At 55.4% G+C, this 14,609-nt stretch overlaps 1 protein-coding gene across 3 annotated transcripts in view; it reads left to right on the forward strand.

Annotated features, from left to right (window-relative positions):
- Positions 1-14,609, forward strand: part of LOC106574692 (BCL-6 corepressor) — a 63,191-nt gene that overhangs the window by 11,030 nt on the left and 37,552 nt on the right. For 2 of the 3 annotated variants that reach the window (XM_045697990.2, XM_045697991.2), the window contains exons 3-7: positions 982-4,782; positions 9,532-9,588; positions 10,202-10,388; positions 12,977-13,387; positions 14,273-14,575. In XM_045697990.2, the coding sequence (XP_045553946.2) occupies positions 982-4,782; positions 9,532-9,588; positions 10,202-10,388; positions 12,977-13,387; positions 14,273-14,575 (4,759 nt within the window). The remainder of the gene's footprint in view (positions 1-981; positions 4,783-9,531; positions 9,589-10,201; positions 10,389-12,976; positions 13,388-14,272; positions 14,576-14,609) is intronic. The other variant, XM_045697994.2, reaches the window with a different exon arrangement.

Below are 14,609 nucleotides of genomic sequence, written 5' to 3' on the forward strand. Positions count from 1 at the left end.
AATAGTATTTTGCTATCTCTCAAATACTTTGAGTGTTTGATTGAGCCTGCCTTGCAGTACGAGTTGGGCGAAAATGTTCACTTTTGGGACGATTTCATTGGTGCCATTGCGCCAGGCAGGCTCAATCAAGTGCAGCTGAAGTATTTGAATAAAAACAAATACTGTTTGAACCCAGGTATGGTTTGGTCTGTGGGAGTAGAACAGAGGGCTGGTCTACTGTAGCGGTACATCAGCAATCCAGGTAGACATGAATCCCCCTGCTAGTGATGATGGATCAGACTGATACATGTCGTTTGCCTGGCTGCCTCAGAGGCTTCTCTTCCCCTGTTAGGAATCAGCTGCAGCTTCCCTCTTACAAGAGCCAGATAGAGCAAGGATTCGTCCCAAATGGCACCCTATTCCCTATATAGTGCACTACTTTTGACCAGCGTAGTGCTCTAAATAGGGAATAAGGTGCCATTTGCAAAGCACGGCTCCATATTCTGCTGCTTGTGTGGCGCTCTCCAATGACCTTGACTTTCCCTTGTTGTAGAGTGGGTCCGGAGACGTGTTCTTAAGTGTTGTGGTTACAGTATGGAGACAGGGCATTTTAAAATGGAGCTCTCTGTTAAATGAATCCCCCCGTGCTTGATTAATGGAGATGCATTACTAATGTGCTCCTAATGGAAATTCTACAAAATATACCCACGTCTCTGGCTAGTGGTCTCTTGATTTGTGTTAACTGTTTAAGAGGGTCTTACTACAGCTTTAAAAGTTGATAGTGGATCTGTTTTTATTGAGGGGAAATTCTACTTATTATATTTCCAAAAGTGAGTTAATTCGCTTTAATATTCTCTAATGTAATATCACAAGAGCTTGTCTAATAGGATTCCACAGTATACTGAGAAACCATAAATGTGTATAAATGAGAATATCATCCCTTTAGTGCTATAAGGCTCAGTCTCATCCCTCTCCTTGGCATTGTGTGTTGTCTTGTTGCAGGTGGATGCGAGTGCTGCTTGCAGAATGAACCCGCTAGCTGCCCTGGGCATGGACCGTAGCAGCCTGATGAGGGAGAGCCTCCGTGTCCACGGAGGGATGGTCTACCCGGGCATTCGCACCCTGTCCGCCTCCGAAAAAGCCAGGGAGGGGGTCTCCTCCTTGCCCCTGGGCTATGACCTTGTCTACAAACCTGAAGGGTTGACCTTGGACAGCAGGAAGCCTGGTAACGGTTACGTGGGTCTGTATAAGAGCTCTCCCCCCGGGTTGCAGAGGCCTGGTGGAGGAGGGGAGGGCCTGGGGATGGAGCGGCGTGTGGGGCCTGGAGATAAACCCTCTGAGCTGGGCCTCAACGGCAGCAACGGCTTCCTGCGACTGCCCTGGGCAGTAAACCCGTACGCTGACCCCGGACTGTACCCCTTCCTGGACTCCTCCAAATACGCAGCCCTCAACATGTACAAGGCCTCGTTCCTGTCCCAGCCCTCACCCTACCTGCCCCAGCACCTGGCCTACCAGTCCCTGTGTGGAGGGGCGGGGGGTACCGCTGCTGGGGCAGAGCGCCTCTTCTACATGCCCCCGTACCCCCCGGCCCCCATCTCCTCCCCCCTGGCCCCTCCTATGAGGATCCCCATGGCCACGGTGGTCCCCAACACCCTCTCCCCGATGCAGGGCCTGGGGCCCCGGATCCACCACGAGTCCTCCCCCTACGGGTCCCAGCTTCACCAGCAGCACCAGGCCCACCAGCAGTCCCAACCCCATCACCAGTCACATAGTGACAGGCAGCCCCAGTCCCAACCCCATCACCAGTCACATAGTGACAGGCAGCCCCAGTCCCAACCCCATCACCAGTCACATAGTGACAGGCAGCCCCAGCCCCAGTCCCAACCCCATCACCAGTCACATAGTGACAGGCAGCCCCAGTCCCAGTCTCAACCCCATCACCAGTCACATAGTGACAGGCAGCCCCAGTCCCAGTCTCAACCCCATCACCAGTCACATAGTGACAGGCAGCCCCAGTCCCAACCTCATCACCAGTCACATAGTGACAGGCAGTCCCAACTCCATCACCAGTCACATAGTGACAGGCAGTCCCAACCCCATCACCAGTCACATAGTGACAGGCAGTCCCAACCCCATCACCAGTCACATAGTGACAGGCAGTCCCAACCCCATCACCAGTCACATAGTGACAGGCAGCCCCAGTCCCAACCCCATCACCAATCACACAGTAGAGACAGGCAGTGCCAGTCCCAACCCCAGTCCCATAGTGACAGGCAGCACAACAACAGCAGCAGTAGTAAGCCCAGCCGGACTTCCTCTAGTAAGAGCTCTGGCAGCAGCATTCACAACAGTAGCAGTATTACCAGTAGTAGCAGTAGTAGTGCTGGGACTGGCATTAGCAGCAGCCTACCAGTGGACTCCACCCAAGCACTTATAATGCAGTCCTCCCGCACAGCCCCCCACCCTCCCCAGACCTCAGTCCCTCCCCCCTCTCCTCTCATAGACAACAGCACTTTGGACATCCAGAAGTCACTGTTCAGAAGCCCCCCCTGCTCCACCACCACCACCACCTCTTCCTCCTCGTCGGTGTCCCATCCTTTCTACATGAGCAGCATGGCCTCTGAGCACCGCTCCCCGGTGCGGTCCGGCAGCAACACCCACAAAGCCAAACCCAAAGAGCAGGGCAGCAGCTCAGAGCACAGGAATGTGGAGAGGAATGGGGAAAGGAAGCGGAGCCAGTCCCCTTTAAAGACTTTGTCCTCTGATAGACCAGCAGTACTACAGGCTCCTGCCAAAGACCCTGCGGACAAGCCTCTGGATCTGTCAGCCAAAATCCTGGAGCTGGAAGGCTCCCCCAACGGATTCCCCCCAAAACTAGAGGCCTTGGCTAAGCTGGGCTACTCGCCCGCGGCTCGATACGGCTTACCCCCCAGCCGGGAGCTCCTCAAAGAGACCCTCTCCCCGTCAGGGGCTTCCTCCAAAACCCCTGAGAGGCCTGAGATCATTAGCACTTTACGCTCCTCCTGGGTGGTGCCCAGCCCGACCCCGGTCCACGACAGCTCCAGCTCAGACGCCAACCACAACAAAGACCCCTCCGTCATCAAACATAAAAACCTGGAGAAACTTTCTTCGCCCCAGCAGCGAAGCTCTTCCTGTCCCAGGATAGGTGAGGTCGATGGGGCTGTCGTCCCCAGCCATGCCCCAGCTGTGGTAGCTCCTTCTGGGAGCCGACCGTCCTCTGCCTCCCCCTCTCCCAAGGTCAACGGTGATTGGCCAAGATCCTCCCCCAACTACTCGGAGACAGCCCCTTCTTCCAACAGAGTGGGCAGCCATCCCTCTTCTGGGAAGCCATTGAAACCCCTCAAGAAACCAGAGGCTCAGGAGATGCCCTTCAAACCCCAGCAGCCGCCCCACTTAGACAACAGCCATCCGTCCGGCCACCCCCCCAGCCACCTCTACCTCCCCCAGAGTGACGGCTATCTGCCCCCTAGCCTAGCCTACGCTAACAGATACCTGCCCTACTCAGTCCAGGAGAGCATGTCCCTGCCCCACATGCCCATGCCAGGCAAAGGCCCAGTGTACCCCCACCCTGTTCTGCTGGGCAGCAGCAGCCTGTACCCACCCCGCTTGCCCCCCAAGCACGGCCTCCCGTACGGCATCCCCCCCAGCCACGGGGACTACCTGACCTTCCATGACTCCCAGGAGATGGTCCACCCCCTCATGTCCTCCCCCCACACAGGCCTGGACCTCAAGACCAGCGAGCGGCTGCAGGAGCTCAGGTCCAAGCCCAAGGAGAAGGTTTGGCAGCACCACGAGGACTCTGCCCTGGCCTACAAGAGCCAGACCCAGGCCTCAGACACTAAACACACCCGCAGGGGGGACAGAGAGACCGACAGGTCCACAGGCCTGGGCTCAAAGAGCTTCAACCACAAGCCCCTGACGGGAGCTAGAGAGGAGATAGTCTGTATCGACTTAATCCAAGACGATGGGGACAGCGACTCTCCCCTGACCAAAGCTGTCTCTCCATGTGCTAAGAGAGGAGACCCCTCCAAACCTGTGGGTAGTGGGAGTATCGGGAGAAACGAGGGGAGAGAGGCAGAGCTCCAGCACATGCTCCGTACCGGCCAGGCTGTTGAACTCAGGCCAGGCCAGGCCCACAGGCAGGCAGAGCAGCAGCAGCAACGCAGCCAGCTGTGGCTGGGCTTCCACCCTTCCTCCCTCCGTCCCTCTCCCCCCTCCCTCTCCCCCTGCCCTTTCCCCAGACGTGAGGAGGACAGCCCCAGCCCTGCAGGGAGCAGCCCCATCTCTGACCTGCCAGAGGAGCAGACCCTTCGCTGCGCAAGGACTTCTGGAGACCGCACCTCTTGGGACCGTAGAGAGCAATCTTTAGAGGGCTTTAAGAGCAGGGACTGTACTTTTGAGGACCCCACCTCTGTGGACCGTAGTTCTGGGGACCGCAGTTCCTGGGACCATACACGTGTGGATCGTACATGTAGGGACCGCTCTTGCGAGGACCGCACCTCCGCAGACCACTCTCCTAGGGAACACACCTTGAACGAATCTGGGTTTAGGAATGAAAGGACCATGGACCACTACTCGGACCTGGACAAGGACATGCACACGGACACAGAGTCCCACGAGGGTGAGGAGTACGACGACCAAGGCTGCCCCAGGGCCAGGAGGTCCAGCCTGGCCAAGCGCATCGCTAACTCCTCTGGCTACGTTGGTGACCGCATCAAGTGTGTCACCACCGAGCTGTACGCCGACTCCAGCAAGCTGAGCAGAGAGCAGCGGGCACTGCAGGTAATCTCCCAGAACACATACATACCTAACCCTTTTAAAGTCTTTAAAAACATCCTCAATAGTCCTTTCCTGGTTCCTACAGCGAGGCAGTATGTGTTGGCTTTTGTTCCAACGCAGGAATAACACACCTGATTGAAAATCAAGATTTGGGATTAGATGTGGATTTGATGATGACTTTCATCTGGTGTTTTAGCAGTTGGGACCACAAGGGAGGAAGACTGATAGGATGGGTCTTTCTAAGATTTCAGCCAGTCAGGTTTCACTGGGCAGAACTAAAGGAGACGGTGGTCTATAGAGAACAGTGGAGTTGGAAGTACGAAGCTCTCTGCTCTGTATAAGCCGCCCTGCCAAGCCAAGCCCCGTCTCCACAAGCTCCAGTGTAATTACTGTTGGCCGTTGCCTTGCCTCCCCTCTGTCTCCCCCCTCCCTCACCCACGCTATGAGCCCGTGGAGCTGCCCTCCACTGCGGTGGTGTTTTAGTTCGCAGAGAGAGCGAGTGAACACAACACGCTGTGTGTGTGTGTGTATGTGTGTGTGTGTATGTGTGTGTGTGTGTGTGTGTGTTCCTGCGCTGCTCAGCCAGGCAGAAGCTAAGCTGCTGGCTGCGTGTGTGTGTGTGTGTGTGCCTGTGTGTGTGTGCCTCTGAGCGTGTGTGCCATGGCGGCCTGTCGGGCTCTTAAAGCCCCAGGCTATTGTTAACCTGCAGGTGAGGCCTGGGGATGGGGGGATAGATGGTGGTGAAGGAGGGGAGGGATAGACGTAGAGCAGCCAGCCCCCTCCCTTCTCCCAGTCCCCAAAAGGCTCCTCTGTCCTCAAATTATACTCCGTTAACCTCCCCTCCCCCTCTCCCCCATCCTCCTCCTAGCGCTGTTGGCTGAGCGCTGGGGTGCAGAGACAGCCTGGCTCTCTCAGCTCTGCTCTAGTGGAATCCTGGCCAATTCCCAGTCCTTCTCCGACGGTGGAGATTAGCGCCCGCTAGCAGCCCAGTCTCCGCTAAACAGACTCAACAAAGCCCTGCAACTAGAGCGGCTCTCGCCCCAACCCCAGCCCTATTCCCCAGCCTCATTCCCCAACCCCAGCCCTATTCCCCAGCCTCATTCCCCAAACCCCTATTCCCCAGCCTCATTCCCCAACCCCAGCCCTATTCCCCAGCCTCATTCCCCAACCCCAGCCCTATTCCCCAGTCTCATTCCCCAAACCCAGCCCTATTCCCCAGCCTCATTCCCCAACCCCTATTCCCCAGCCTCATTCCCCAACCCCTATTCCCCAGCCTCATTCCCCAACCCCAGCCCTATTCCCCAGTCTCATTCCCCAAACCCAGCCCTATTCCCCAGCCTCATTCCCCAACCCCTATTCCCCAGCCTCATTCCCCAACCCCTATTCCCCAGCCTCATTCCCCAACCCCTATTCCCCAGCCTCATTCCCCAAACCCAGCCCTATTCCCCAGCCTCATTCCCCAACCCCAGCCCTATTCCCCAGCCTCATTCCCCAACCCCAGCCCTATTCCCCAGCCTCATTCCCCAACCCCTATTCCCCAGCCTCATTCCCCAACCCCAGCCCTATTCCCCAACCTCATTCCCCAACCCCAGCCCTATTCCCCAGCCTCATTCCCCAGCCCTATTCCCCAGCCTCATTCTCCAACCCCAGCCTCAGCCCTATTCCCCAGCCTCATTCTCCAACCCCAGCCTCAGCCCTATTCCCCAGCCTCATTCCCCAACCCCAGCCCTATTCCCCAACCTCATTCCCCAACCCCAGCCCTATTCCCCAGCCTCATTCCCCAGCCCTATTCCCCAGCCTCATTCCCCAACCCCAGCCCTATTCCCCAGCCTCATTCCCCAACCCTATTCCCCAGCCTCATTCCCCAACCCCAGCTCTATTCCCCAGCCTCATTCCCCAGCCCTATTCCCCAGCCTCATTCCCCAACCCCAGCCCTATTCCCCAGCCTCATTCCCCAACCCCAGCCCTATTCCCCAGCCTCATTCCCCAACCCTATTCCCCAGCCTCATTCCCCAACCCCAGCTCTATTCCCCAGCCTCATTCCCCAGCCTCATTCCCCAGCCCTATTCCCCAGCCTCATTCCCCAGCCCTATTCCCCAGCCTCATTCCCCAACCCCAGCTCTATTCCCCATTCTCATTCCCCAACCCCAGCTCTATTCCCCAGCCTCATTCCCCAACCCCAGCCCTATTCCCCAGCCCTATTCCCCAACCCCAGCCCTATTCCCCAGCCTCATTCCCCAACCCCAGCCCTATTCCCCAGCCCTATTCCCCAACCCCAGCCCTATTCCCCAGACTCATTCCCCAACCCCAGCCCTATTCCCCAGACTCATTCCCCAACCCCAGCCCTATTCCCCAGACTCATTCCCCAACCCCAGCCCTATTCCCCAGACTCATTCCCCAACCCCTATTCCCCAGCCTCATTCCCCAACCCCTATTCCCCAGCCTCATTCCCCAACCCCTATTCCCCAACCCCAGCCCTATTCCCCAGCCCTATTCCCCAACCCCAGCCCTATTCCCCAGCCCTATTCCCCAACCCCAGCCCTATTCCCCAGCCTCATTCTCCAACCCCAACCTCAGCCTTATTCCCCGTTCTCATTCTCCAACCCCAGCCTCAGCCCTATTCCCCAGCCTCATTCTCCAACCCCAGCCTCAGCCCTATTCCCCAGCCTCATTCCCCAACCCCAGCCCTATTCCCCAACCTCATTCCCCAACCCCAGCCCTATTCCCCAGCCTCATTCCCCAGCCCTATTCCCCAGCCTCATTCCCCAACCCCAGCCCTATTCCCCAGCCTCATTCCCCAACCCTATTCCCCAGCCTCATTCCCCAACCCCAGCTCTATTCCCCAGCTCTATTCCCCAGCCTCATTCCCCAGCCCTATTCCCCAGCCTCATTCCCCAACCCCAGCTCTATTCCCCAGCCTCATTCCCCAACCCCAGCTCTATTCCCCATTCTCATTCCCCAACCCCAGCTCTATTCCCCAGCCTCATTCCCCAACCCCAGCCCTATTCCCCAGCCCTATTCCCCAACCCCAGCCCTATTCCCCAGCCTCATTCCCCAACCCCAGCCCTATTCCCCAGCCCTATTCCCCAACCCCAGCCCTATTCCCCAGACTCATTCCCCAACCCCAGCCCTATTCCCCAGACTCATTCCCCAACCCCAGCCCTATTCCCCAGCCTCATTCCCCAACCCCAGCCCTATTCCCAGCCTCATTCCCCAACCCCAGCTCTATTCCCCAGCCTCATTCCCCAACCCCAGCTCTATTCCCCAGCCTCATTCCCCAACCCCAGCCCTATTCCCCAGCCCTATTCCCCAACCCCAGCCCTATTCCCCAGCCTCATTCCCTAACCCCAGCCCTATTCCCCAGCCTCATTCCCCAACCCCAGCCCTATTCCCCAGCCTCATTCCCCAACCCCAGCCCTATTCCCCAGCCTCATTCCCCAACCCCAGCCCTATTCCCCAGCCTCATTCCCCAACCCCAGCCCTATTCCCCAGCCTCATTCCCCAACCCCAGCCCTATTCCCCAGCCTCATTCCCTAACCCCAGCCTTATTCCCCAGTCTCATTCTCCAACCCCAACCCCAGCCTTATTCCCCACTCTCATTCTCCAACCCCAGCCTCAGCCTTATTCCCCACTCTCATTCTCCAACCCCAGCCTCAGCCCTATTCCCCAGCCTCATTCCCCAACCCCAGCCTCAGCCCTATTCCCCAGCCTCATTCTCCAACCCCAGCCTCAGCCCTATTCCCCAGCCTCATTCTCCAACCCCAGCCTCAGCCCTATTCCCCAGCCTCATTCTCCAACCCCAGCCTCAGCCCTATTCCCCAGCCTCATTCTCCAACCCCAGCCTCAGCCCTATTCCCCAGCCTCATTCTCCAACCCCAGCCTCAGCCCTATTCCCCAGCCTCATTCTCCAACCCCAGCCTCAGCCCTATTCCCCAGCCTCATTCTCCAACCCCAGCCTCAGCCCTATTCCCCAGCCTCAGCCTCCAACCCCAGCCTCAGCCCTATTCCCCAGCCTCATTCTCCAACCCCAGCCTCAGCCCTATTCCCCAGCCTCATTCTCCAACCCCAGCCTCAGCCCTATTCCCCAGCCTCATTCTCCAGCCTCAGCCCTATTCCCCAGTCTCAGCCTCTGCTGCCTGGTCATTGATTTACCACTGAATTAATGGTTCCTATATGGGAGCCCAACAGGGAGGTTTCTGTGACGCCCAAGATTGTGTGCTCCAGTGTTCATGTCTTTCTAGATTGGCATTTGGCTGACAGAAACCCTCTTGTATTGAATATGATCTATAGGCTATTGTAAATTGGGTGGTTTGAGCCCTGAATGCTGATTGGCTGACAGCCGTATACCACGGGTATGGCAAAACATTTATTTTTACTGCTCTAATTATGTTGGTAACCAGTTTATAATAGCAATAAGGCACCTCAGGGGTTTGTGGTATATGGCCAATATACCACGGCTAAGGGCTGTATCCAGGCACTCTGCGTTGCGTCGTGATTAAGAACAGCCCTGAGCCGTGGTATATTGACCATATACCACACCAACTTGGGCCTTACTGCTTAATTCACACTTCTGTTTACCTTGCTACTCTGACTTGTTTATTAAATCAATTCATATGCATAACTGTGTGATGTTAATAGGATGGGTTTTAATATCAATGAATGTCAGTTGTTTTCTATATCACTGAAATGACAGTTGTATGACTGAAATGACTGGCCAAAAATATTGAGCACCCGTTTAATTCAATTACTTAGATGGAAGGCTTAACACAAGAGGACAGTAAATTAAGTCAACCTGCTGCTTACTGTGAGGTCAGTTCATTTACACTTCTTATTCCAAAATTTGACAAATTATTATTTTCATTTTGGTTTTTGCGGTTTCAGGAGCGTAGTAGAAGAATCAGGCTTTTCTGTCGTTGTTTTTGTGTGTTTCTGTTAAAGACAGCCAGTCAGGAGTAAAAATCGACAAGGGGCATGGAGAACTGTTACCAGACCATAACTGTTTTATTGATGTCAATGTTGTTAGCTGTTGTTGAGGTGACCTCACTGTAAAGCATGAACGGCTACAGAGAGAGTCAACAGAGTCTAAAATGGCTTCCTTTCCTTGCCCCCTCTCCTTCCTCAATCTGCACTGATCTGATCTCACAACAAGTTGACAGGTGACGGTTAAGGCTACATAACAAACAGCAGTCCAGAGGCTGGCGTTCACCCTGTCAGCTCTTGCATCCACATCAGTGCAAATGACGGAAAGGAGACGATAACTAAAGGGAGGAAATAAGGGAAGGAGGAAGGAAGTCACTTTGGCCTTTGGGGACGCAGACCCTTAGTAGAGGAGCAAGGAAAGAGGCCTCGTGCGGAGAGAGAAAAAGAGAGCAGCGCAGGGTCGGTCTCATGACTGTGTGTGTGTGTGTGTGTGTGTCTGTAGCGTGCTATGCTGCGCTTCTCTGAGCTGGAACTGAAGGAGAAGGAGGGAGGAGGGGCGGCGGTGGACTTGGCAGACAGCCAGTGCGAGCGGAGAGAGGGGGATGGAGGAGAGGACAGGGCGCGCTGCCAAGGCCCAGCCAGAACGGGGCCAGGGGCCACAGCCCTCACAGACGAGGCTGAGAAGGACGGTAAGAGGAACCCGGAGCGCTCCACACACACACACACACACACACACGATCACTCTGTCCCTCTCTCTCTCTCTCTCTCACACTCACACTCACACACACACACACACACACACACACACACACACACACACACACACACACACACACACACACACACACACACACACACACACACACACACACAGACTCCTACCTACCTCAAAGAGCTGCTGCGTACTTCCTCCCTGCCTAGGGACAGCCCCAGAGCTGTAACACGGTGCAGCAGCTCGTAACCAGCGGATACGGGGCGGTAAACACATCCGCCCGACCTGCCCAGCCTCCCCCTCTCTCTCCCTTCCTCATGAGGGCTGACGGAGGGGTTTTTCTCTCTCTATTGTAACAAAACAGCCTTCATATTTAACCCTTCCCTATCCTTCCTCCATAACAGGAGCTGCTTTGCATATGAAGCCACACCATTAGAATGCGTGGGAGAGGAATGTATATATCAGGGGAAGATATTTCAACATGCTGTGTGTTATAGCTGTTATGGCATAGTGCACGGCATATAGCTGTTATGGCATAGTGCACGGCATATAGCTGTTATGGCACAGTGCACGGCATATAGCTGTTATGGCACAGTGCACGGCATATAGCTGTTATGGCATAGTGCACGGCATATAGCTGTTATGGCATAGTGCACGGCATATAGCTGTTATGGCACAGTGCACGGCATATAGCTGTTATGGCACAGTGCACGGCATATAGCTGTTATGGCACAGTGCACGGCATATAGCTGTTATGGCACAGTGCACGGCATATAGCTGTTATGGCACAGTGCATGGCATATAGCTGTTATGGCACAGTGCACGGCATATAGCTGTTATGGCACAGTGCACGGCATATAGCTGTTATGGCACAGTGCACGGCATATAGCTGTTATGGCACAGTGCACGGCATATAGCTGTTATGGCACAGTGCACGGCATATAGCTGTTATGGCACAGTGCACGGCATATAGCTGTTATGGCACAGTGCACGGCATATAGCTGTTATGGCACAGTGCACGGCATATAGCTGTTATGGCACAGTGCATGGCACGGGTGAACTAGCTTCCTCTCTGGATGTTTTGGAAACCAGTGGACATCGCACGCAGTGGCACGCGTTGCCATGGTGACCCCCCCTTTGGTGGCGTGTTGCCATGGCGCAGACGTTGTCGTTATGGGGTGTGTGCCGAGCGGAGTGGCGTGAGTCATATGATGCTGTTTGCCAGATGGAGAGATATTTGGGGCGCTGGCAGGACAGGACCTGGGGGGATGGGTGTGTGTCCCAGAGCAGGGCGGGGTATTCCTGTCTGGGCCAGTACAAGGGCAAGCCCTGTGAGGCAGCACAGCATGTAGCCAGGGCCTGGGGTACAGCCAGAGAGAGAAAGAGAGAGAGAAAGCGAGTGGAAAGATAGAAGGGGAAAAAAGAAAGAGAGCGGGCGATAGAGAGAACAGACACCCCCACCAGCTGCCTTTGATCCAAGCGGCTGCTTTAGACTGCCTAGAGACATTCTCCTTTTACAGCCCCGGACATGCAGAGGAGGGAGGGAGGGAGGGAGGGAGGGAGGGAGGGAGGGAAAAGTGAGAGAGGACAGTGGGAAAGAGAGAGGGCAGAGAGAAGGGGAGAGAGAGAGCTGGAAGCAGCAGTGGGTGGGAATAGGGGGTAGAGCTGGAAGCAGCAGTGGGGGGAATAGGGGGTAGAGCTGGAAGCAGCAGTGGGTGGGAATAGGGGGTAGAGCTGGAAGCAGCAGTGGGTGGGAATAGGGGGTAGAGCTGGAAGCAGCAGTGGGTGGGAATAGGGGGTAGAGCTGGAAGCAGCAGTGGGTGGGAATAGGGGGTAGAGCTGGAAGCAGCAGTGGGTGGGAATAGGGGGTAGAGCTGGAAGCAGCAGTGGGTGGGAATAGGGGGTAGAGCTGGAAGCAGCAGTGGGTGGGAATAGGGGGTAGAGCTGGAAGCAGCAGTGGGTGGGAATAGGGGGTAGAGCTGGGAGCAGCAGTGGTGGGAATAGGGGGTAGAGCTGGAAGCAGCAGTGGGTGGGAATAGGGGGTAGAGCTGGAAGCAGCAGTGGGTGGGAATAGGGGGTAGAGCTGGAAGCAGCAGTGGGTGGGAATAGGGGGTAGAGCTGGAAGCAGCAGTGGGTGGGAATAGGGGGTAGAGCTGGAAGCAGCCCGAGCTGATGTTTGAAGCTAATTTGAGCCCAGGGAGTCGGAAAGACCCAGTCGCTCGCTCTCTCGCTGCCTCTCTCGCTGCCTCTCTCGCTGCCTCTCTCGCTGCCTCTCTCGCTGCCTCTCTCGCTGCCTCTCTCGCTGCCTCTGTGTGTGGGAAGAGCATGGTGGGCCTCGGCCCAACATAGGGGTGGCTGCTGGGCTGGTTAGTGGCTGCTGTTTGTGTGGGGAGTATTTTCTACCTCGTCTTGAGCCTGGACCAGCAGTCATCATTTTAAACTGATTTAGTTTGATGAGAGTGCTGTGGTTTCTCCAGTGCTGCTCAGTGTATTTGATTATCCCCCGTTTGTGTGTGTGTGTGTGTGTGTGTGTGTGTGTGTGTGTGTGTGTGTGCCCGCGCGCAGGTGTGCAGCCGACGTGCCCCAACAACAGAGTGCCTGTTCTCCAGCGATGCCCACACACCGAGGACCTCCCACCCAGAGAGAGGGAGCAGGCTGGCCCCGACCTGGAGGAGAGGAAGAGGGGGATGATGATGGAGAAAGAGGAGAGGGTGTGTATGCTCCCACAGGAGCGGTCTGCCAGCCTGCCCACGGCCCCAGTGGAAAGGCTGGCCCAGAAGGATGCCAACCCTGGCTTCATGCCCACCATGCCAGCCTCCATGCCCACCGCGGTGCCTGGCAGGAAACACGCATATGCCCTGGAACCGTGCCAGCCACTCCAGGCCGACAGCCAGGGGAAAGAGCGGGAGGAAAATGAGAGAGAAGAGATGGAGGAGACGATGGATGTTCCAGCCAAAAGAGCCAGGCTAACAAACGGTAAGGGCCCTCGGCATGGATCTATTTACCTCTCCTTTATTCTTCCCTTCCTCTTTCTCTCCCTCCTTCCCCATCCCTCGCTCAGTGACAAGAGAATCCCCCCATCCTGTCTGTCATCACTCTCTCCCCTGCCTGTATTCATCTGCTTTCATGTGGCTGGGCTCTCTCACTCCTTCTCTCCCTCGTGCTCTCTCTCTCTCTCTCTGTGTCGTTCTCTCTTTCTCTCGTTCTCTTTTGTGGTGGTGTCTTTCTCAGTCTTTTCATGTAGTGTGATTTGTGTTCAGTTGCCTACACGAAACCAAACACACACACACGGCTGTGATTCGTCAAGGGGCTCTGCGGTGTCGTGCTTCACAAACACACCAGTTTGGTTTCAACCCAAAATAACCTTCTGAGCATCGCTGCTTTATTTAAAACTCTGTGGAAATGCTCCCATTTGTTGTTAACAGGGTGTTGGAGGTGAGCTCTTTCAAAACAGCACAGCTTTTCATTTAAAAACAAATGTTTATCTTCTTTTATTAGCTGAGCTTCCAATACAACTAAATTCATTAGATTCAAGCGCATTTCGTTACAATTCGTGCCTCTTTATATGGAAAGTCTATTGGTGTACAAGGATCAACTGGATTTTTCCACCCAAATGTAATTTGAGAAAGATGTGTTTTTCCATTCATTATTAGATGATTTCTATTTTAAAGTGTTGGTGGTGGATTTGGGGAGAGATGGAGAACGTTTCCAGTGTACCATTACACAGCCTCAATGGTGTCTTTACTCTTTCATCTCCAGTAGGTTGTTGCTCTGACTGAACTTCATACATCATCTAACCCACACTGACTTGGTTTCCCAAATGTTGATTTAACCCCTGGTGGTCCATCGCCGTCTCCCCAGGACCCACTGAGCCCGTCCCAGAGGAGCTAAAGAACCTCAAGGTGTGTATCGAGCTGACCGGCCTCCGACTCAGCAAGCCCCGCCTCGCCCAGGAGCTCAGCCAATGGCAGGCAGCCACCCAGAGGTCGACAGAGGTCAACGGAAGCATCGCCATGACGACGACCATGCCCAACGGGTGCCCCGAGGTTGGCGTCAAAGACAGGAAGGTTGCCTCACAGGAAGACCGGAGCCTGAAACGCAGGTCAGAGGTCAACGGCCACGCCTGGTGCCACAAAACGTTTGGTCACGGTGACATCGAGCGAGGTACGTTAAAACAAAGTTTATAAAAATGGCTTAT

The sequence above is a fragment of the Salmo salar genome, chromosome 16 (assembly GCF_965601325.2).
Source record: "Salmo salar chromosome 16, fSalSal1, whole genome shotgun sequence".
Classification (NCBI taxonomy): domain Eukaryota; kingdom Metazoa; phylum Chordata; class Actinopteri; order Salmoniformes; family Salmonidae; genus Salmo; species Salmo salar.